The following is a 23,575-nucleotide window of genomic DNA, read 5'->3' as shown; positions in this document are numbered from 1 at the left end:
ATAGGCCCTTGTATACCCTATTTTGTTATTTTTATATGAAAGTATAAATATTGATATGAGATAAAACGTAACTAATAAAGACCTTTTCTCAAATTAACATTTTTTAGGCATATTCATGTATATGATGAGTAAATGATCTCGATCCTGATACCTATTCTTGGTCTCTGCAAGAAGACAATAAGCTTTAAAATATCGTGGAAATATTGAAAATAATATTAAATAATATTGAATAATATTAAAATATATTGAAAATACATTGTTTTTGCCTGGGATGACAAACATATTCACAGTTCTATAACATCCATTTCCCCCAGGGTATGTGTGCATGGAATTAGCAACATGTTTGTGTGAGCCGGGTGAAAGAGGTCCTTACCCGATTCAAGTTTTGTTATCGATTATCGACTGGATACGAGTGGTGCGCGCCAAATATACATTTTTTGAAAGTGAAAGAGCGGATTTAAGTGTAGTTCATTGGAATACAATAAAAAAAACCTACATATGAAAGTTTTTATACCCTTTGTTCTTACAAATGGTATATTTTCTTAAATATTCCTATATTTATTAATTTAATGTATGGTTGATTGGTTTCGGTTTAATTTTACCCAAAAAAATACCGAAAAGTATTAAAAATGCCGTAAACGGTCATCCTGAATGTAAGGGACTGTAAGCTTTTGAGTTCCTCTCTCGCTCAACAGAGGTCTGTTAGAGAAAGCTTTTAGATCACAGAACCAGCGCGGGAGAATTTGAACTTGGTTCAATGTTGAAATGAAAGAATTTAAATTTTTGTATTCGTACGAAACGCTTGAGGGTCATTGTTGCTGTTCCTTGTCGCCCCAGCCACACCCAGGAGCATACCCATGAAGACGCCATTAGACTTGCATTGCATCTATTAGTGCTCCGTACATTTTCTTACAAACTACTTCCATTAAAAATTCAAATTCTCTATGAATGCAAGTTTTGTGGACGCAAGCAGGAATGTGTTTATTGGTGGCATTGGGGACTTGTAATTATAAATGTGGGAGCTGTCGATTCTCGGAACAGCTGCCATGTGCCACAGGGCTTGCACCTGCTACAAGTTAAGTTAATTAAGTAAATTTTTAATGAGTAAAAAGTAATTCCTCCAACATACCGTGTAGTCTACGGTAGAGATGGGCATAGACGAAAAGTTTTCGGCAAAGATGGTCAAAAACGCTGTGTACCGTAAAGAAACTAGTAATAAAAACACACTTTCATTTGGTTTTCACATACAAACGTTGGTTGTTTATTTCACTGTACGCTCTTTTTGTTGAATATGCATATAATGTTTGCGCCTCTATTCCTTTTGCCTCGCCTCGCCTCGCCACGACTCGACTCCTCCGCCGCTATAACTTATGCCGCTCTTACAGTTCTAAATGAATCCGTTGCTGATTTACTTTATATATATTTTGATCTCAAGTCAATGTTTGCTCAATGTCTCTTCCTGCATCTGCATATGCCTCGCCACGTATGTATATTGAATATTCTTGTTGTTGTATATAAGTGTATAATATATATATTTAATTTAATACATAAAAAGTATGCGCTCGCTCCGCGCACGGGTATCCTCGATCTGCTCGATCTCCTTCTCTCTTGTTTAAAATAGTTTACGTGTGTGTTTTTAATATTAAATTGTTGCCTGCCATTGTTGCCGCAACGCTGCAGCAAAGATCATATATAAAAATACAAAAATCATAACATTTACATACGCCTCCGACTGACGCGTCTGGCCGCCATATAACTAGGTATTCCATATAATCTATATACTCATACTCGTACTCGTACGTACGTCTGCATATCGACGCCACCTTGCACAGTACAGTCAATATATATGTACTACATCAAATGATCGTTAAATTACAGAAAACTAAACGTATTTATATGCATTCGAATTATACACAACTACACCGATCGATCCAATCGGATCCGATCCGATCCGCAGTATAAATAAATTTCTTGTCCACTTAATAAACAATTTCACTTTTGTATGCCTTAAGAACTAAACTCTTCTGCTGCTCCTACTCCGCATCCTCCTCCTCTGCCCTAGTGCCAGGCCAGACCCTCCGCGCATCCTCGTTATCTGCGTTCATTCAATAATTTCACTATTTAGTCTTAGTCGTATGTATATGGAAGTTGAAATCGGTACTCATATGTTCAAGATCGGACGGGAAGGCGCTCGCCCACCGCCGAATCTGGGGAGGAGTGTACAATATTTAGTGGAGGAGGAGTGTACAATATTTAGTGGCTTTCTTTTATATTTATATATCAGTATGTATATATATATTTATGTATGTATAATACGCAGCAGTCAATTGTTTATTTAGCTTTCTAATTTCGCTGTATAGATCGCTTAGATCGCAGGGGTAATGCATGTTTACTTGTATATCTAACGCTAAGTTGCTCGAGAGTCAGAGTCCTGAACACCGCACTCAATTCCGCTTTGAACTGTTGATGTTTCGGTTTCTGTTTCTGTTTTTGCTGAAGACTTGCTGGTTCTTGTTCCGATGTTGCTTAAATTGAGTTCGTATGAGATCGTGTGCTTAGGAAATTGGTTTCGGTTTTGTTGTCCGGGGGGAAATGCAGTGAAGTGACCTTTCTCTCGTTGCTCCTCCACAGACCAGACGACTGGGGGAGTATGAGAGATCGACAGATAGAGAGAGAGAGAGCGTTGATGGATGACATTTGTGGAATAGTTTTGTTTCGCCTCGCCTCGCCTCCAATCGTAATACTTAATTTCTTTTAGGTTTGGTTAATGAGTATGCCATGCCCATATATAGGTACTATATAAAGTTATGTATATATGAAAGGGTGTTCTTTTATATGTACGTATGCATATGGGGTGTTCGTGTGTTTGATTGTGTCTGTGTATTCGTGCACCGATCCAGAGAGATACATCAAAATGGTATGTATTACAAAAGTGGTTCAAAAAAAATTTGGTAGGGAGGGTAGGGGGGACTGTTGACAGAGAACAAACTAAAAGAAATCCGCTTGGTGGGAGCGAGGGATTGGGAGAGGAGAGGATAAACGAAAGAATTCTGGTTCTCACACTAAAATTGGTTTAGACTTATGCAAAATAATGTACAATTGTAGAGTTAATTACATACTGAGGGTCGCCGAATAGATAGAAGTATACGTAGACGTAACTTAAAAGTCGGTAAGCAGTTCCCACTAAAAATATAATTACTTTGACTAAAGTTCCACCTCATACGCCTATTCTGCGTTTGTGTGTGTGTTTTGTGTTTGTGTTTTGTGTTTATGTAACCCTACATATAACCTAGAGCATATGCTTTATACATATTTACTCGTATGTATCTTTTCTGTGTACGTATTTATGCCCATGCCATCGCTCCCCACTCCTTCGGTCACCGAGTGCATTCAAGCTTGCTCCTACTGCTGCTGCTCCTCCGACTTGGACCTTCGGGAGTGCGGGGCCCACGCATATCTTGATAATGTGTTGATCTATCTGCGATTGAACTCCGATTTGATAGCTGCAAGAACACACAAGTTTTATTAGAAACCATCGGCAGATCAGAGAAGGAATTAATCCACCCACCATCTATGATCTCGGTCTTGACCTTCTGGATCTCCAGGCGCATCTCGCGCACTATCTCAGCCTTCAGTGTCTCCAAGTCTCCGTTGGACAGTGCCAGGGACAGGCCATCGCCGTTCACCTGTCAGACAACAGAAAGAATTAGCCTCTTGTGCCGAATTCAAGGGAAAACTCCAAGAGATCTCTCACCTTCAGAATGGTCTCCTCGCTGGCACTGCCGAAGCGCTTTCGCATGGGTCGCGGCGATTCCCCGCCGCTGTTCGTTGTGTTGCTGCCAGCTCCGCCAGAGCTGCCGTTGGGCCCGTTCGTCCCAGAGCCGTTTCCGGCACCGCCGCCCAGCTTGTGGGGCAGCGTGTTGGACTTCTCCCACGGACGCTGCTTCACCTCGGGCTCAGGATCGGGCTAAAAACGGAAAGAACAAGGAATTAGCTAAATGGAAACGCCCACTTCAGTGCACTCACCTCTTTCTTCTCGGCCTGGGCACGACGACGCGCCAGCGTCTTGGCCATCTCGTCCATCATGGAGGCCATGCCATTGGAGCTGCGTCCGATTGTGCCATAGTTTCCGCTGCCTCCACTCGAGGTGCTGCTGCCACTGTTCTCCGGAGCGGAGGTCGTGGACTGTGACGGAGAACGGATAAGGGATAAGGGATAAGGCATAAGCGATTATATAATTTACTAGGATCTTCCAATGCCGGAGGATGGGTCCCCCACTCACCTTGTTCTTCTTGAGCTTGAACTGTTGCAGTTGGACGGCCAGTGAGCCCATGAGATCTGCTTGGGGGTCATCTTTTTTGGGCGCTCCGCCCATTCCCGGGGGCGGAGGCGGTGGAGGAGGGGCGCCAGGACCCCCGGGACCACCCGGAGCTGGCGGTCCACCCATGGCTGGCGGCGCCGGTGGAGCCGGCGGCTGTGGCGGAGGCGGGGCTCCGTTGAACATCTGTGGCGGCGCTGGCGGAGCTCCGCCGAAGGTGGGCGGCGGCGGGGGCGGGGCTGGAGCAGCGGGCTGGCCCCCGCCCTGGCTGCTCATGCGGTTCAGAGGGATCTGGCCTTGTGACGGATTCATTGGCGGCGGCATCGGCACCTGGCCATACGGATTCTCCGCCTGCTGCTGCTGCTGCTGCGGCGGCGGCTGTGGGTGTGCCTGGGGCGGACCGTAGCCGGGAGCGGGCATGGCCGGCGCCTGTGGCGGCTGCTGCTGCTGCTGCTGCTGCTGGACCATCTGTTGCTGGCTGGCGTACACGACGCTGTTGGCGCTGGCCGAGCTCGGGATGTGGCCGTGTCCGTGGCCGGGCTGCGAGACCACGTAAATGGGTCCGCCCCCGTTCTGATGCGGCGGCTGGGGCTGCTGCTGCTGCTGCTGCTGCGGCAGAGACTGCTGTGGGGGCTGTGTCGGGTATTGATGCATATTGAGATTGGGATTAGAATTGGAGAGCACGTAGTGCGGCTGCTGGTACTGATGGTGTTTCATTGGAGCATTGGAGCATTGGTGGTGGGTTCAGGTGGTGCGGACGGTTCGGGTGGATCAAGAGGGGTGGATCAAGCCAATTTGCGGATGAAATGAAACAGAAAGACAAACACGTGGCAGCGAAATGAGGAATCTGAATCTGGGATCTGCCAGGATCTGGACATATGTATGTATGTTCTGGACGTACCTGAGAGGGACCCGGATAGCCCGCCTGGACCATCTGCTGCTGCTGCTGCTGGGCGGCGTAGACGGGTTGCTGCTGCTGCTGCTGGTACGGCTGCTGTGGCTGTTGTTGGGGCTGCTGCGGCTGCTGCAGGGCCTGGCCCGGGGCCGGGGGGATTTGTGGGTTCACCTGCGGCGGTAGGCCGTTGGGCGTGGGTCCGTTGCCGGCGGGCGGTCTGTAATGTGGTCCGGGCGGGGCCATCTGCTGCTGCTGTTGCTGCGGCTGGGGGGCCGGCGGTGCGCTAAGGGAATTCCTTTAGTGAGCAAATTTCAGCGGAGGATCGCATGCAAGGATGAGGCATGAGCGGGAGGATGAGAGAGTGAGAGCATGGATTAATGAGTGCGCGATCGAATGGGGAATCGATCCCTGAGGCGGTGGATGAGAGATGGTAGCGGTACCCACCTGCTGGTGCGATGGTGGCCCTGGGGCGTCGGCGGACTCTGGGGTATGTTGTTCTGGTTGGTCTGCGAAGTGGGCGTCTGGGCCGAGGGCGTGATGTGGCCGGCAATGCCGTTGTTCTGCCGGAGAATGGCCGCATCCTCGCTGGTCATGGTGCGGTAGCCCATGTCCTCCTCGTACCCGTTACCATTGGTCGGCTGTCCGCCCGGGTTGTTGGCCACCCGGCCGCTGAGCACCTGCAGCGATTGAGAGACGGTCTATAGATGGGGTGGGGAAGCGGCCCGAGCAAGCGGCACTTACCTCCAGCGCGTGCATCATGGCCCGGGCGAAGTTCTCCGCATCGTTCTGGCTGGAGAAGTTCAGGCCGTAGACGAACTTAGAGTCGCGCCACTGGTGGAACGTGGCCGTGGCCTGGTTGTACTTCAGCCCCTTCAGGATCGAGCAGTTGATCACCACCTCGAGGTCGTGCAGCTTCCGTCCCACCACCCGGAACGTGTTGTTCTGCTGGTGGTGGTAGATCTGCACCTTGCTCAGTCCCGACGAGCTCCCCGAGGGCACCCACTTCTTCTGGTTGTCGTCGTAGACCATCACAGAGGCGCGTGCCCCGATAATGCTCTGCTCACTGGAATCACAAGAGACAGAACAGAGGATTAGACAGTGGAGTGGTGTAGAGTGGAGAGAAGAGAGAAGAGAATGATGATATAATGAGTTCAAAGGAAGAGATCAATAACAATTACTAAATGGATTTCCCAGAGTCTGTTCCAAGAAACGGAATGTCATTAGAGCTTCTTCTTCTTCTTCTTCTTCTGTGGATCCGCTTTGCTCCGATCCACACACTTTTCACACGACTCCACGTCCCGAGAGTGCTTTGATCTATGTATCTATACCACCAGTCCCTCCCCACACCTGGAGAGCTGGAGAACTGGAGAACACAGGAAGTGCAATGCATTTCTTTGCCTTGCGGCGAAGGGAATTGCTCACACACCTGTCATGCAGCCAGTCTACAGTCTACAGTCTCCAGTCTTCCGTCTCTCGAGTCTCACGGAACGATTAAATGATTCTAATGAAAGTTCTAATATGCTGCTGCTCTGATGATGCTCAACCTTTAGCATTTTTCCCTCTTCTCTTCAGTTGACAATTAAAGCGGAAAGGGGATCGGTTTGGATCGGGTACTTGAGCAAACATGTGGCAGGCAGGCAAACAGCAAATGAACAAACGAACGAACGCCTTCATTGGAAAAATGCAAAGGCGATGACGAGTTGTTGACTTGCCCCGCGACTCGGTTCTGCCTGTTTTTTTGCTGTCTTGCACTGCTCCGAGTTGTGTGTTAGTGGGGGAAAGAGATAATGACAGCAGCAGCAAAAGCAGCAACAGAAACCGACCACAAAACGAGTCGAGTCTGCAGAATTCTCGCCTTAGCCAGACTCTAGCTCGGCGACTCGCGAGACCTGGTCCAAGCCAAAAGCCGCGAGTAGTTTTGCACTTATATGGAGCTCCGCGGACGGGGCAGACAGACGGCAGGCAGAAATCTCTGTGCGAACCCGAGCTCCGGCCACAGCTGTGCCGTAGATCTCCTTATATAACTACTCGCGGGGTGGCCAGAGGGGGCTCTGTGCTCTGTGACTTCGATTTGCTTCGAACGAAAGTGAAGTGAAGCCTGTGTTTCCCCTGACACCCGCACCCCTCCCCCCTCCTTGGCCATAGGTGAGTAATCCTAGAAAACGAAAATTGGCAAACAAATGAGCATGTGGCAGCTCTGTAGCTCTGGAGATCGGGGAAGGCGCTGCTGAGCACTGAGCACTGAGCACTGAACTGCTGCTCTCTTTGGGGTGGTGCAGGGGGCGGGCTATAATGGGAGGCAGGTGAAATTGGGCACGGCGGGGCACTTTAGTTAGTCGTGCGTTAAGCTGCATGCAGATTCGTTGTGTTGTGTGCTTCTGTGGTGCAGCACACACGAAAGTGGTTTCCAACTTAATTGGCGTTAAATTATAATTATGATTATGATTAAGTGGGGGCCAGTGGGGGGGGGGTGGGTGAGGGGGGCAGGGCGACGTCTACGTGTAGCAGTAAAAGCGAATTCTTTGATTTCTCGCTGAAATGAAGAACGAAGCTGAGATGACGAATTCTTTCATCCATTGCCATATGCCAAGCTATGCTGCTACGTGCCGGAGAGACCCCACCCCACCCCTGCAACACCCAAGCCCCCCCCCCCCCCCCCCCCCCCAAGGACGTTGGCGAAAGGGCCAAAGAGGGGGTAGGAGGGGCAGTGGGGAAAGTGTTGTGGGGGGGACTCAAAACATACGCAAAAATTGTTGTCATGCCCCCAATGGATTTATCTTTGACCGAATTATGGCGACGCTGAGGGAGGATTTGTTGCTGATTCTGTTGTTGTTTCTGTATTATGTTGTGTTGCATGTTGTTGTTGCTGTTGTGTTGCTGCTGTTGTTGCAGGTAATGATGTATGTTGCTGTAGAGATGCTGTTTATGTGGATGTTGCTGCTGCTGCTGTTGCTGCTGCTGTGTTGATGATGATGATGGGATTGTTCTAATTGAGAACGACATGGAACAGCCAAGTCTCGATGGCTCAGCCTTAGAAGGGTAGTAGCAGGAAGTGGAAGTGGAAGTGGAGGAGGAGGCGGAGGCGGATGAAGTGGCGCCACTCGTGGAAGAAGTGGGGCAGAAGGTAGATGCAGCCGGCGGGTTAGAGGTCGTTGGATTGGAGGGGGAAACGCATTTGCGTAGAGTGGAAAATATAACCGAAGACGAGGAGGAGGACGAAGCACTGGAATGGGAGGTTGATGCTGATGTGGATGTGGATGTGGATGTGGATGGAGTGGCTGTCGTGTGTGCTGCAACTGGGGCAGATGTGGCTGATGGTGGCTGTACATACAACGACTGATCCTGGACGGATCGCTGGTGTTGTTGGTGGGGCGCTTCGTAGATGGGTGCCGCGCCCCGGTCGGCCTTCGGCAGCTGCAGGACGAGCTGCTCGTGCTCGTGGTAGGCCGACCGCTGGCGCAGGAGCAGCTCCTGCTGCTGCTGCTGGTAGTGGTGGTACATGGGGTGGCGGTAGTCGAGCAGATCCAGCTCCTGCAGCTCCTCGATGCTGTAGTACTCGGACAGGCCCTTGACGCGGTGCAGGCTCTGGCTGCGACGAATCAACTCCCCGGCGGGCTGTGTGGCAGCCCCGGGTGCCGGCACGGGGACACCCTTCGGGGCCTGGAACTCGCACATGCCGCCGGCGGGGCCGGAGGACTGGTGGTAGGCCAGGATGGGGCCCGAGGAGGCCACCACGGCATTGGGTTTCTTGCTGCTGAACGAGGTCTTGGCATAGAGTTTCTTCATGGCCATTAACTGTTGGCCAATATTTGCAGAGGCGGCAGACACGCACACAGCTGGGATCCCACGATCCCACACACACACACACAGACACAAAAAAACACTCGGAAAGCGACGACCGACGACCGACGATCAACGATCAGCTATCAAAGATCTCAGATATATCCAATTTATGTTTGTCTAGGCTCCGCTGCCACTGCCACTGCCTCTGCCTCTGGCTCTGCCTCTTCCCACTCGGATCTTGGATCTGTTGGTGTCTGCGGTCGGTGTCTCTGCTCTCGTGCCACGTCCGATCCAACTGAAACCGCGATTGAGATTGAGATTGAGACTGCGGCTCGAAACGAAACGAAACTAAACTAAACGGCTCTGGCATTCGACTCGCACCAGTCGGAGGCCAAGACAACTCTCTGGCCCCGACGACGGGTCTCACGCTCACTCTCCCGCCCAGCCAATGGCCAACAGAGAGAGCAAGAGAGCGAGAGCGGGAGCGAGAGTATGCGAGCAGAAGAGAGAGGATGGATGGATGGTTGGATGGTTGGAGAGCGAGTGGATAATAGTCGCTCTGTTTGAGCACTTTGAATCCGTCTAAAAGGCAAATAATTACTCTTCAAAGTCAATAAAATAATGAGAAATGATGAGATGATGGCGGATGAGTGATGAGCGAGACCCAGAGAGATGGCCAGGTAGTGGAGCAGATCGCTTAGTCAACAGAGGCTGCAACATGCCTCACGGGCTTCATACCAGAGGCAGTCTCTGGCAAGGCAAGTATTATCCCAGAAGATCTCCCAAACAGATCTAGAGGCGTAGTACAAGCACATTCGAGAGATAGAAAGACTATCTTTGAGGTTTATCCTTGGGTTTATACCAGATCAGGCTACGAATAGTTCCATAGTCTCTTCGAAAGGGTATACGAAAAGCGTCCCAGAGCAAAGCTGGCGGGCAATCTTTTGTTTAGACAGCGACAACTTCTCATGACCGTCAATCTGTTCGTCACTTGGTCATTCGTTCAGTTAGTCAGTTGGTGGTTTCATTCGTTTGTCCGCCAGTGCGATAATTACTTAAGAAACGAGCTCAATAATTTATATTTCCCCCTCGAGTGACTATTACAAGTATTTTTTATTCCTTCCTCCCTCTGCCTCTGCCTCTCTCTCAACTGTTCTTTGGCGGCGGAAAGCGCAGAGACGGGTAGGGGGGCAGAGGGGTGGAGGGGTAGAGGCGGTGCACAGCTTGTGGCATGCTATGAAAAATTCATATAAAATTGTAAATCCCGCGACTGTGTGCTCCGGTCTGGAGAGGTCTTGAGCTTCAGATCTGTTTCAGAGTTTCAGAGATTCAGAGCTCCAGCGTTGAGGCTTTCGGCTTTTTGCCCCTCAACTTCTCGTCTCAGTTCTTGAATGTAATTTCCAATTAACATTGTTGTTGTTGCCCCGATTTGAGGCAGCCGATTATCGTATTGCTTTAATGGCTTTGTCAGAATGGTAGCCCCTCAGACCCGCTCCGCCTTCGGTCTAGGGTCTAGGGTCTAGGCCTAAGCGTGTGCCGCGGCTTAAATGATTTGGCAACTAAATATTTTTGTTTTTTCTCTTGTCTGATATTTTGGTAATACCATTTCCATTGGTTGTGTGTCTGGGAGGGCGGGGGTTAGACCCGCGGGCAGACAAGCGACAAAGCAAACAAAAGGCCCCACATGTGAGCAATCACCGCACAGAAAGTAGGTTGCAGGGGCGGAGGGGCAGGGCGGGGCAGGGCGCGGAGTCAGCCAGGAGATGGAAACAGTTTACTCCAGGCAAACAGCCAGAAGGGGGTAACGGAACGGAATCAATATCCAATATCACTGCACGAAGGAGCGATTCCTGCTGCCGCTGGCAGCTCCATCATAATAATCCCTCCGACGACAAGAGATTGCGATTTGGGTCACCCTTTCGCCACACTCACACACAGGTGATGGGTGGATGAATGAATGAGTGGTGCTGTGGTGCAGTCAGCTAATTGGAATCGACTCTGGAATCATGGCACTCTGGCACTCTCAAGCTTAAAGCTGCAGCTAATCTCTGAGTCTGTCCAACACACAAATAACATACCCCGACAATCTATTTGGGTTCTGTTTTTGATTCCCCCTTAGACTCCCAGAAGAAGTTCTTTGCCGCACTCAAAACCGAATCGATTCGAATCGATTAATGCACTCGATAAGAGCCTCCAATTAATGATTTCCAGCAATTAGAGAGGGAATCTCTCTCCAAGCTGGAACAAAGCACTTGCCACAGCCCCCTATCCGTTTGGACGAGTACCTTGATGGTCCCTCACCGAGCAGCTCCGATCCGTGGTCCGTGGGACAAATGTTACCCATCGAGCGGCGCAATTGGAACTGGAACTGGCACTGGCACTGGGCACCGGGCACCGCATGCACATTATGAGCCGCGAAATACGATAGAACAGACCGACGGCAGACGGCCGACGGACCACGGAATACGAGGAAGCCAGCCCCTGGACGCTGCTGAAACGCTGAAATTAAGTTTAAAGCGAGGGCCGGATTTCCTTGGAGACATCAAAATGATGACACGCCCAAAAAAAAATAAGCTGGCTGCGTTTTTGCTTATTCACAATTCAGTTACCACCAGTGGGGGGAGGAGTGGATGGGGTGGTCTGGGGGGGGGGCACTGTTTTAGCCCTGACTAAGCAAACAGACATCGGATCGGATGAGAGAGCTCCCCAAATGGGAAGCCGCACCCCGCTTTAGACCAAACAAACAAATTATGGGGATTAATAAAATATAAAAAAAAACGGACGGACGGACGGACGGAAGGAAGGAAGGAAGGAGTCGCCGTCGTCCACTGTCCATCCCGCTCCCCTGGGTGCGGGCTTTCGCATAAATTCTGGGGCAAATGAGCCACAAAAAGGTTGAAAGTTGACCCATAAATTCCGTGAAAGATGGTGCCAAGACCCGTCAAGGTGGGAAAGTGGTGGAGACGGAGGAGGAGGAGACGTCAGAGGAGGAGGAATCTGTGAATTGAACTCAATTTGAATGGGATTCATAATTGAAATGTCCTTCACGGGCGATTGACGTGAATGAATCTCTAAATGAATGGGGAGTGGGATGGATGGCGGGGGGGTAGAAAAAGTATCTATTGATTGCCAAAGTCGGGGAATGTAAACTTACGTCATTTCAATTTGGTTTCTTCTGTGGCTGCGGCTATCGTTCTAGTAGTTGCTTCTCTCTCTCTCTCTCTCTCTCTATATCTAAAGGTGGGGGATCCCAGATCACGTTCCACTTGGCTCTGTACCGTTCCTCTGGCTGGGCTGGGCTGGGCTGGGCTGGAGTGTCGGTTCCTCGTGCGGCTGCCTTCTGCTCTGGAACACTGAGATCTGCGGAAGAGAGGAGCAAGTGTCGGAGAGGATACAGTGGCAGTCTGGCACAGTCGAGTATCGTCTCATAAATCAACAGCAGGCACGTGTGACTATCCAGCAGATAGTTTATTCACACACACACACGCACACACACACACACACAGTCTGCAAAATGTTTGCCAATTTCCGCTAGAGAGGACATCGAAGGAGCAGAGAAGCCCACACACTTTTTTTTGCTGGTTTTTTCTGTTTGGATGGTTTTGGCCACACATCGCACACACACACACACACACACACACACACACACACACACACACACACACACACACACACACACACACACACACACTCACGGTTCTTATAACTTTAGGCAATTTTGCGAAAGAGGAGCGAAATGGAGCACCAACAAAAATAGCACCAGCAACTGTTTTATGTAAGAGCTTCTACTTTTCTGAGCGTCTTGATATTTTAAGTTATTGACTGAATTAAAAATCGGTGACTTTAGGTGATTGTGACAAGAAAGTTACAAAATTTAAGTAGCACTAAAGTGAAGGAAAAAGCCAAGGGATCAAAAATTTCATTTCAGAAGGCAGGAACTATGCTAAGGTTTGACAAATTGTCGGTTGTTCAAAAGAAATGATTAGAAATGCTTTGAAATATGTTTCCAATAAAGCAAGGATCTTAAAAAATCGGCAAGTACCAGGAAAGTTAGATCTTGTTTACAAGAACGTAAAATGGGTACTCGTAGTCCGAGGAAAATTCCACTTCTCACGGGAAGGCATAGGGCAACAAAATTTTGGTATGCAAAATAGCACTGAAGTTGGGCCAAAGAAAATGGATAAACATCCTGTGGTCCGACTAAAGCCAAAATTTATTTTTTGGTGTAAAAGGGACTTGTTGTCAATATCAAAGAAACAGTCATTCTTTATTCTTTATGCAGAATACGAAATAGAGTTGTTTTGTGTGTCTTCCAGCAGGAAAATGACCCAAAACGATCTAGAAAGAGAGCTCGAAAGTGGTTCGAGCACAATTCTCTTAGTGCAATGGATTGGCCTGTTCAGAGTCTCCAGACTTGAACCCCATTGCTAATATTTTGGGTCAAGTTAAAAAATATGTTGCTAGTGCGGAACCAAAGAGCAATAAAGATCTTTGGGGTATCCTGCATGGTTCGTGGATCAATATCCCAATGAAAAGATGCGAAAATTAGGTGAGCTTTAGTGCCAATATGTTGAGCTGCTGTTGTTGCTGCCAAAGGCTTTACAACAAAACGCCAACCTTTAAATACAACTAAAGTAACATATTTAACAAAAAAATTTGGAAAGTTTCCTTGTATTTTATAGTTTTTTTGATTTCTTTGTAAATTGGTGCTATTTTTGTTGGTGCCCAAATTTCTGATAAAATTCTTCTCTTTTCAAATATTTTCATTTGGAGCTTGCAAATCATACCAGTGCTCTGGGATACGATAAATTATACCTTAAAGTTTACATATTAGTCTTAACAACGTTCATTAGAACCATTGTTTAAGCTAAACCCGTCAATATAGAAACATTAGTCCCCTGGTGCTATTTTTTTCGGCGCAGCTGTAGATACATTTTTGATGAGGCATTTTGCGTAATGAACAAACCAATTTCTGTGGACGAAAGCGAGGGAGAGAGAGAGGTCGATGGAGGTCAACCAACTCTCTGAGAATCTAATAAACTTCAATCCCCTTTGGTTCTGGCTCTGGCTCTGCCTCTGGCTCCATCGATAAATCGATGGATTGGAACCTTGAAAAATACTGCCAGCCGCCAGCAGGATGGATCATCAATTAACCATCGCCGTGCTGGCCGGCAGTGAAAGCTTCGACTCTGAATTAATCATTAGCGAATCGAAAGCCGAAAGCCCGGTGACCCCGAGACGCGGAACAATCAAACTGTGGAATAGAACCAGAACGAGAATCCCCAGTTCCACCACCCTCGGGAACTGGGGACTGAAGGGGGAGGGGGGGCTTTTTACTTTTTCTTTCTTTCGGGACAGTGACAAAAGATGGTTCCATAATAGAAGACCACAGAATGGAAGAACAGAGGGGAGTGGGGGGGATGGAGCCAAAAGGTAGCAAATTTACATGACAAATGTGGTGGCCAAATGGGAGAAGTGGGTAAGAGGGGAAGAGGGCGGGAATCAGGTCAGAGCTCTCTAGAGAAGATCTAGGTGAGCCTCGAAGCAGCCTCCTTTGCAGCCCACCCAGCGGCCACGCCCCGCGGCAGTAGCAGCTTCAGCTTCTGCTTTTCTCCTAAGAATGTTGACCTAGTTTGCCCCACTCCCTGCCCCCTGCCCCTCACCCCCACTCTGCTTGCGTCATAGTTCCATAGAACCTTCGCTGGTGGCACGCACTTGCTCAACTATTTTTTTTGGAGCCGGAAGTAGTCTTGGTGCAACATTGCAACGTCTTGCTTTGAGCAACGGCAGGGGGATGGAGTGGCACAGCGAGGGTTGCTCGTTAATTGGAAATGGGAAATGCTCGTACCATTGGGAGGGACGAGCGTGGGGGGGGAGGGGGGGGTGTCCTGTTAATGGGATAACATTTTGCGAGTTAATTTCGGGTATTCCGTGTGCCGTCTGTTGTGCAAGCAAAAGCCATTGAAGGACCTGCACCCGCTGGGCGGGGGGAGGGACGCACATGTACCGCTTCCTCCTCCTCCTCCTCGTCCTGCAGCGACAGGGTTGGCCAATTACCCAAAAAATACACTTGAAAAAACAAAAACACTGAGCAGCAGACCGGCAGAGCAGCAGAGAGAGAAAATTAAAAACAAGTGAAATATTTCGCACTCGCCCAAAAAGGGGAGGACGGAAAGACCAACGAGAGAGAGGCAAGGCACAGAGGGGTGGATTTGGGACAACTACCCCGCTGGAAAGGACTCGCTCTCGCTCTCTCTCTCTCTATCAAAGTCGCGGTGGGGGAAGAGGCTACGAGTGTGTACACTCTGTCCGGGATCAGGGATCTACTGGGGTGCAAAAATGGATTGACAAAATGCAAGTTCAAATTTCGACCGAAGGGCACCAGCGAATTCGCCGCAAGGGTGGCGACAGGCCACACCATGGGACGACCATGGTATCCGTACTGCGGGATTCCTTGCGGTACGCAAGGCTTTCCCTGGAATTTCCCTGGTCTCGCGATGATGTCAGACAGTCGGGGGTTAGGAGCTGACTCAGCCCCCGACCCGTCCATCCCCCCGCCTCCACACCACTCCCCTCATTCGCGTGATACCAACGATTTGTCAGGGGAAAAAACAACCGCTTTGTCCTAGTCACGGGATGGCGAAGGGCCTTTCCGGTGAGTCAAGTCAGTCCCAGCCGAAACTCCTGCCACAGCTCCACCTACAGCCAGCCTCAGTTGCACCTCATAAAAGTCCAAACAAATCCTCATTAAGTCCGGCTCCCTTTCCATTTGTCTTCTTGCCACTCGCTTTGTGCGGTAATTTCTGTTGTGTGCCTCCCCTGCTCCCCCCCCCCCCCCAGGCGAGGCCCAATGGAGGTGCTGGTAACTGGTTTTGGGGCTCGTTTGGAACTGGTACTCGGACGGGTGCACGTGTTGGCCCCCGTCGAAATGTGCCTCAATTTGGCTGCGTATTTGGGTCGAACAAGTACTCCGCGGCGCGTCAGAAGTCTCCCGACTGCGACTGGAAAAAGATCTAATTGATCGATTTGGCAAGAGAAGATGCGATAATCGATCGGATGGGATGAACGACTGAACGACTGAACGACTGAATGGTTGGGTGGATGGATGTGCAGATGTGTGGCATAGATGGGAAGCTGTTCCCGTTGACCTGAATGCCACTGCGAGGCGAATGAAACTCCCAGGCATATCGGAGAACAGAGCTGACCAAGCGGCAAGCCATGATGATGATGATCTTCTCATGGTTTTGGCTTCTCTGTCTTTGCCTTTGCCTTTGCCTTTAGCTGCAAATTAGTAAATGTATCTACAAGATTTTAATTTGCCAAAGCTCTTTGGCTCTTTCAACATTTTGTGGGTCACTGACTTTCGATTGTGGGCGTGGCTGGGCAGCAGACCCCGCCATTGCAATTAACCCTAGGCAACCGATCGTCTCTCGAGTCGATAATCTCCGCTCTGATTCGTGGCGGACAATTTTTGGGGCAGTGGAGGTGGAGATGGGTGCGAGGGGCGGCCAAGTGTTGTCTACATATTTGGAAAACATTATTTTCAGATTATTGTTGTTGCTGTTGTTGCTGTTGTCTCGCATCAGCGACCGACAGCGCGTACATTTAATGGAGCGCGGCAAATCTTTGTTTCTTTTCTGCTCCTCCATCGTATCGTATCTTTCGTGTTTCTTGGCTTTTCGGAGTGGCAGAAACTCCGATAATTATTGAATAATGTTTCAATTGTCAGTGCGGAGTGGCGGAGAATGGCATTGTATTTGTTGTTGTATTTGTATTGTAGATTCCTCTACAGACTGATAAAAAATAGTGCCAGACCAGACCAGACCAGACAGAACCAGCAGAACAGAATGTGAAACATTTCTCACTACAAAAGGCGAAGAGCTCTATTAAATTATTACACTGCTGGACCAGGGGACCGGGGGGCAGACAGCGGGGAACCCTGTGACAATGCAACGGCCCCTCCCTCCAGCCTTCCATCCGCCACAATCCGATGCGGCGGGCGACACAAAGTTCAAGTGAGGAGCGTCATAAAAATATCATAATCATAATATAATCTAAAGGGAGGGGAGGCCGAAAGAGAGGGGGAGAAATGCAGTTGCAAGTCACAGCAATTGAGCGAGAAATAACAATAGAAGGGAGGGGGAGAGAGGAGAGCGGGATGGGGGGCACAAAAAGAGTTCAAGTTACAAAAAGTACAGGTCCAATGCAAGGCACATTCCACCAGAAGGTAGGGCCAGTGCAGGAGAGCAGCCGGACAGAGAGCGAGGGCCACTCACCTGCCACGTAATACACCTTGGAGGCAGTGCAGGAGAGAAAAAGGGAAGATAGAGAGAGGGAGCGCCACCTGTGGGGACCTCACATCTCGCTCCCGCTCTCTCTCTCCCTCTCTATCGTTCCGTTTCCAGGAAAACGAAGCTTGAAACTGAAGGAAGAAACAAAAAGTAAGTTTTGTGGAAGCTTTTAGCTGAAAACAAAAAGAAATTCCATTCCATTTTGTTGTTTCTGTTTCTGGTGCTGGAAACTTCAGACCGGCGAACCCCCCCTCGCTCCCCTCCCCTCCCCACCCCACAGACCGGAAGCACTTCAAGTGCTTGCAATTCCATTGGGCAAAGTGCGAAGGCTGGAAAGAGAGAGAGAGAACGAGAGGGTCGCTGGATTGACTTTGCTATCAGCTTTGACGGGAACTTCGGCTGGCTGTCGCAATTCGGATACGGATTTCGTATCTCCAGGGTAGCTGCCAGTCGGATCGCGTTGATCGCACTCCATCCCCAGGGCCAAGTGTGGGCCTAATCTCGGTCAAGGGGGGAATGCCTTCGCAGCGAGGTCCCCGGACGATAGGGCGAGACCCGCTTCGGGGGGTTTCGGTGTCAATGCTGCACCGAATCGGAGTCGGATCTTGCCACATGTCCCAACAACCCTTCCACGAATTTTGATTGCTGCGCACTACGATCCGACGATCCGACGATCCAACGTTCATCCACTCTGCACATTTTCACGATCAATTTTCACATCGCAATTTGCCTGGAAAGCCCAAAAAAGAGCAGCCAGAACTTCTGGTTTTCAATGTTTTATTCGTTCCCAGAATAGAGGCTAAAAATACTACAATACCCATTTGTTTATGGTTTTGGCCAAATATATGACTTACGGGAAAATGGCAGGGCGGCAGAGCTTTCCCGTACTCTCCGAAGACTCTCTTCTCTTAGGATAATCCCAAATTAGCTGCAAACATCATAATTTCGTTTTAATTAATCTTCAACTCTGGGGAATTGTATGGCTCCGGATATCTGAGGCACTGCATCTGCCGGCGGTTCGAGGACAGAGCGGCAGGCGGCGGGACGGGTATGAGACCAAGCCAAGCCAAGCGTTAGACCGTGAAGTGGTAAGAAGCACACACCACTCGTAAAAGCAGGCGAGGTGGGAGGATGAGGCGGCGCAGGGGTGATGGTGGGGGCTAGGTCCGTGTTTTCAACGTTTCTGTTTCGGTTTTCTGTGTTTGTTTGTGGCAGAGCATATCTAGGCCGTAAAAAATGGTTAAACGCCAGAGCAATTACCAGGCCAACAACTTGGGGAGACCGTGGTTGAGTATGACGCGCTGCCCATGGCCAACGAGTACAGTGGAGCCCCCCGCTGGAGAGTCCGAAGCTTGAAAGAGAGCATCGAGCAGCTGCAGGCAAAGGCATCCTCTGGGCTGCTCTTCTCTCACATTTCTTGGCCTGCATTCTGGCTTCCTCTTCAACATGGTTCCCTGCTTCCCTACTCCCCTGCTCCCCTGCTCCCCCGTTGTGGAGGGGCGTCAAGACAATGCCACCGAAACGCCTCAAATGTTGCCCACTTAAGCGAAATTTCATTTCTGCCGCCGCCAGTTCTGCTTATCTATGCAGTTCTTTGCGTTTCAGTTGTATCTACAATTTATGCTGTATATATGTATGTTATGTGTGTATGTATTATCACAAACACACACACAAAGAACCATTGAATGTTTTTGTTTAATCTGAGTCGGTGGCGGCCTTTCCTCGTTGCGATTTCTGAGAGCAGCAGACGATGCCCAGAGCAGTCCCAACTATTACAGGGTAGATCCATCCTCCCTCTGCCGGTCTCCATGAACTGTTATGTTGGTTAATTGCCGCTTGACACGATATGATAAAATTCCATCTGCGATAAGGTGAATCGTCTTATCTATTCCCCCCCCCCACCAACCCGCGCCCGCACACGGCACACGCTCTTTGTGACTCACTTTTCGCCAATTTTCAGTCCGAATAGAATCAAATCAAATCATTTCCTCAATTGAGGAAGAACCCAGCAGAGGCGGAGAGGAAGAGTCCAAACAGAAATATAAACAATAACAAATTATTGAATCAACAAGCGGAGAAGTGAAAGAAAAGATATTAATTAGTCGGGGAAGGGGGAAGGAGATTGTGTGGATGGGTGGAGAAGGAAGGGGGGCTCTGTGCTGGCGTCTAATGAGTAAACCCAAACACGTTCCACACTCACATCCGATTGCCGATCCGATCCAATCATGAATTATGCAGTGGACGACGCACATACCACAAATATTTAATAGAATTGTTTATCGAAAAATGGCAATGCTGAATGCTGTTGTTGTTGTTGCAGTTGCAGTGGCTGCAGTTGGGGACCAGTAATGGAACCATTAGGCCGCAGAAGTGTGCCATCAGCAGGGGAGCCATTTCCTCGCTCTCTCAAGTAGGAAGGAAGCTAGCGGTAACGGAGCGACAGAGAGTGCATGATGTCTCAAGATTCTCCTTCCCTCTCCCCACCTCATGATGGTCCCGCATCACCATATATCACACTGAAATCGGAGGGAACAAAGCTGTTGGAATCGGAATTGGAATTGGAATGGATTGGGACTGGGATTAGGCTGGGATTTGACTTGTTTTTGTTGTTGCTGGACTGCCAACGTGGGAGGAAGTGGATAGCCAGCCACAATGCGGAAATGTTAATTGGATTTTGTGTGTGTGTGGCATCCACATCCATGTGGGTGGGTGGCGACCCTCCACTCTCGACTCTCGGGCCAGCATCTCGAGTTCAGAGTTCAATGCATTGACAAGACCATCCGCCTCTCCATCCTTCTTTCTCACTCTCGCTCGCTCTCTGTCTCTGTCTCTCTTTCCCTTACGCTTTTGTTTCTGCAGCTACAACGCGCCAAAGCTGTCTGCTGCGACACTCCGCTCACGTTAGTCACAGACGGAGTGACGGAGCAGGTTTATGATTCAGATTTTCGACTCTTTTTTCCCCGCGTAGTTTTTGTGTGGTGCATCAACGAGAAATACCTGGAATTTCTGAATAAAACACCGATTCCTGCGTACCCCATCACCTCCTACGAAATGTAGTCATCGTAAAACTGCCAAAAGCGTAATGTAAACAACAAAAGCGAGGGGGGCAGGCAGGGCGTAGGGTGTCCTATCTACTGTCTCTCTCTCTCTCTCCCTCTCTGGCACACATATCCGTATGCTATGCTGATAAAATGGAATGGAATGGAAATGGAGCAACAAATTTGTGTGTTTGCTATTAACGAAAGCGAATCATACAGCGACTGAAGGGGGAGAAGGTGGTGGTGGGAGAGGGACATGTGTGTTTTTGGTTTTGGTTTTGGTTTTGCTTTGCTTTGGTTTGGGTTTTATCTTATCTTGAGACGTCCCCAATTGCAGCTGTTGGTGGGAGCGAGAGGGAGAGGCTGATGGTGATGGCAGGGGGGAGCTGCAGCTGGAACTAGAACTGGAACTGGGCTAACGGTGTTCAAATAACTGTGTCGTCACACCCAAGAAATGGCTACCGACATTCGCCGGCTGGCTCTCTTTCGGTCTGTTCTCTCTCTCTCTCTGTTTTCCCCTGTTCTAATGGAACAATTACGAAATGCTCGTTGCATGCAACCATGTGGCAGATTCTGTGCTTCTGGTTTGGCCCGCGGAAACGCCAGACGTATGCTGCCGACCAGAAGATGGATGGAGGGCAAGTAGGTAGCCATAGTAGGGTACGCGAGGAAGAGCCATGGCGAATGCACATCTAGTAGCGTCCATCGTTCGGGCCATTGTCCGTTTCAATTGTAACTGGGATTTTTCGTCTATTTCTGAACGGGTTTTTGTTTTGGCCCTATATATCCACGATTGTGTCTGTGTGTGTTTGTGTGTGTATCAGTGGCGGGTCTTTGGCCCGCTTCATTTGGCAGCAAAAAGCGAACAAAAAATAAAACAAGAAATGAGTCATGGAAATTGCCTGCCATTTCATGGGCTCAGGCCTTGGCTGGAATCGTTGCTGTTGCAACATTTAAATGTCAATGCACCATCGGCTGTGGCTGTGGCTGTGGCTATGGCAGCGGCAAAAGGAAGCCGCAGTTTGGAGCTGAAGCTGGGTCTGGGGTCTGAGGCCTGGGCATAAATTAAAGTTCAAACAAACATAAAAGAGGAAGAAAATGAGGCTGCCCCACCCGCACATGCTGCGCATCTTTCGCTCTCTTCCCCCCCGTCCCACCCACTGGCACACACCCACACTTACACTCTCTCTCGCTCTCTGTTGCTGCCGCTCTCTTAACTCAATTGGCAGGTTTTTGTTTGTTTTTGTGGCAGAATTAAGGAAGAAGGGGAAGAACCAGCAGCCATCAGACGCAAGAGTGAATGCAGATGCTCTGTAAAGCTAGACACAACAAGCAGGGGAAGAATAACAACACCGAAAAAGGAAGAGAGAGCAGGCTAGAAGGAAGAGTAACATGAGAGTAACAATTAAAGCACAGCCTCCTCTGCCGTCGCCCCCCACAAACAAAATGTGCAGGGAAACAGGTTTTGCGGCAGGCAGCAGAGCGACAGCTGTTCGAAGCCAAGCTGCCAGCAGAGGGAACCGAAACGAAGAGCAAACATTTCACTAATTTGCAAAACTCTAAGCATAAGAAAAAGCATAAATTATTCGGCTAGAAACTGCACTCTATCCACACACACACACACACGGACGCATGCGAGGTGCGCAAAAAAGGGCGTGTTTGTATGGAAAGAAGAAGCAGAAGAGGAGAGGAAGAAGCAGAAAAGGGAGCAGGGCACGGCCAGGGAAGATGAACCAGCAGAAGCAGCAGCAGCAGCCGCCGCCACCGCTGTCGCCGCCGGAGCAAAAAGCGGAAGTCATAGGCGCAAAGAGGAAGGGAAAAAATAGTAAAACAAAACATGCGCAGAAAGTAGAGTGGAGTTTTCGATTGGATTGGTTGATAGGAGAGGAGAGAAGAGGAGAGCAGGAACAGAACTGCAGAGTTATAAATAAATGTTGCAAAAAGAAAACTTACCACAGCATTTTGGTTAATTCCGTTTCCACAGCGAAAATGCGTTGGTATTGGTGCGTGGCGGCGTCTGCTCGGCCTCTTCGTCTCACCCTCTCACTCTATAACTCGCTGGCTCGCTCGCTCTCCACCCACAAGAAAGAGAAATGCGTCTCTGCTTGGCAGAGGGAAACTTGATTCTTACACTCTCTGCGGTAATTAAGAAAATGTTTAATTTTAATTTTAATTAAATTACGTTTCTTTGGTTTCCAACTCCCAGCACACACACACACAAACACGCGCGCACGCACGGAAACAAACACACAAACACCGACAGCAATAGCAAACTCCTTTTCAAGGAGTAGAGACACGAAATTTTTTTCTGCCCTCTCTTTTACCCGAACGCTTGGCAGGAAGCGAAAGGGAGTTTCGTTTTGGGTATATTTAGATCTTTTCAGCACGAAGAGTTTTAATTCAGGTTAATAATACTAACTCTGCTGGAGAGCGGCACCAACACCACACACAAAACACTCATACACTAATACACCACTGTCGTTGGTTGTATGCGCCTTTTTGCGAGAGAAGGATGTTTTGGTGGAACAACGCCTCGGAGTTTAGCACTAAAATCTAACTCTAATATTCACTGAAAACGCATCCACATTATGTTATCTTTCCTCACACTCCACACTCACAGCTATTCAATTGTTGCGGCCTTTTCAATTTTTAATTCGGAAAAAAATCGACGTATTGTTGTTTGCGAAGAATTGTGCGGTGTGACCGCGGGCTTTTCGATCAAATATACCCTCAGAAATATACCAAAATATACTGTCTCATTTGAAAAATATACCGTAAATATACTGACAAATTAAAGTTCTATTTTACATATTCCTCGTTTTTGATATTCCGTCGAATATTACTATCTATATAGAACATTTAGCCATGCCCACTCAATTTTGTACGATTGATGAATCAATTCTATACGTGATTGGCCTATTCGAAATACTTGCATTTATTGGATTTTTATATAACATTGAAAATGAAACTAATAGCTGACAAAAATACCATTTAGCACTAAAAAACACCACATGGGAGCGCGGCGAAAACCAGTTTCTACAGTATGACCCTCATATACGGTCTCATTTGAAAAATATACCAAGTGGTGCGCGCCAAATTGAACTTTTTTGAATGTGAGCGACAAGGATTTAAATGTTGTCAACCGGGCCTTTATCTATGCCCACATAATTTTATACGATTAATGAATCAATTTTCTACTTAACTGGCCAGTTTTTAGTCCTTGCTTTTATTGTATTTTGACTAAACAAGG

The 23,575-nt window shown here is 48.8% G+C and overlaps 1 protein-coding gene across 10 annotated transcripts; it reads right to left on the bottom strand.

Annotated features, from left to right (window-relative positions):
- Positions 1 to 1,232: 1,232 nt before the first annotated feature.
- LOC108158778 (protein enabled) lies at positions 1,233 to 23,043 on the bottom strand. Of its 10 annotated transcripts, XM_017291452.2 has the most exons (11): positions 22,944 to 23,043; positions 22,279 to 22,461; positions 12,151 to 12,356; positions 5,955 to 6,276; positions 5,658 to 5,911; positions 5,220 to 5,508; positions 4,283 to 5,020; positions 4,027 to 4,185; positions 3,755 to 3,967; positions 3,569 to 3,686; positions 1,233 to 3,503 (listed from the first exon to the last, which is right to left on the bottom strand). In XM_017291452.2, the coding sequence occupies exons 3-11, from the start codon at positions 12,153 to 12,155 to the stop codon at positions 3,475 to 3,477; spliced, it is 2,127 nt and encodes a 708-aa protein (XP_017146941.1). In that variant the 5' UTR covers positions 12,156 to 12,356; positions 22,279 to 22,461; positions 22,944 to 23,043; the 3' UTR covers positions 1,233 to 3,474. The 10 variants fall into 10 exon arrangements, with proteins under 10 accessions (XP_017146941.1, XP_017146939.1, XP_017146940.1 ...); XM_017291450.2 differs by lacking the exon at positions 12,151 to 12,356; XM_017291451.1 differs by lacking the exons at positions 12,151 to 12,356; positions 22,944 to 23,043 and adding an exon at positions 22,745 to 22,937.
- Positions 23,044 to 23,575: the final 532 nt, after the last annotated feature.

This window comes from Drosophila miranda, chromosome 3 (genome assembly GCF_003369915.1).
Source record: "Drosophila miranda strain MSH22 chromosome 3, D.miranda_PacBio2.1, whole genome shotgun sequence".
NCBI lineage: Eukaryota > Metazoa > Arthropoda > Insecta > Diptera > Drosophilidae > Drosophila > Drosophila miranda.
This window is presented reverse-complemented; position numbering and strand designations above follow the sequence as displayed.

Coding starts and splice junctions, on each gene's coding strand:
- LOC108158778 (XM_017291443.2), bottom strand. CDS start 9,005: ATGGCCATGAAGAAACTCTATGCCAAGACCTCGTTCAGCAGCAAGAAA. Junction 5,912..5,954: donor CCATGATGCACGCGCTGGAG/GTAAGTGCCGCT, acceptor CCCCATCTATAG/ACCGTCTCTCAATCGCTGCA. Junction 3,687..3,754: donor GCGAGGAGACCATTCTGAAG/GTGAGAGATCTC, acceptor GTTGTCTGACAG/GTGAACGGCGATGGCCTGTC.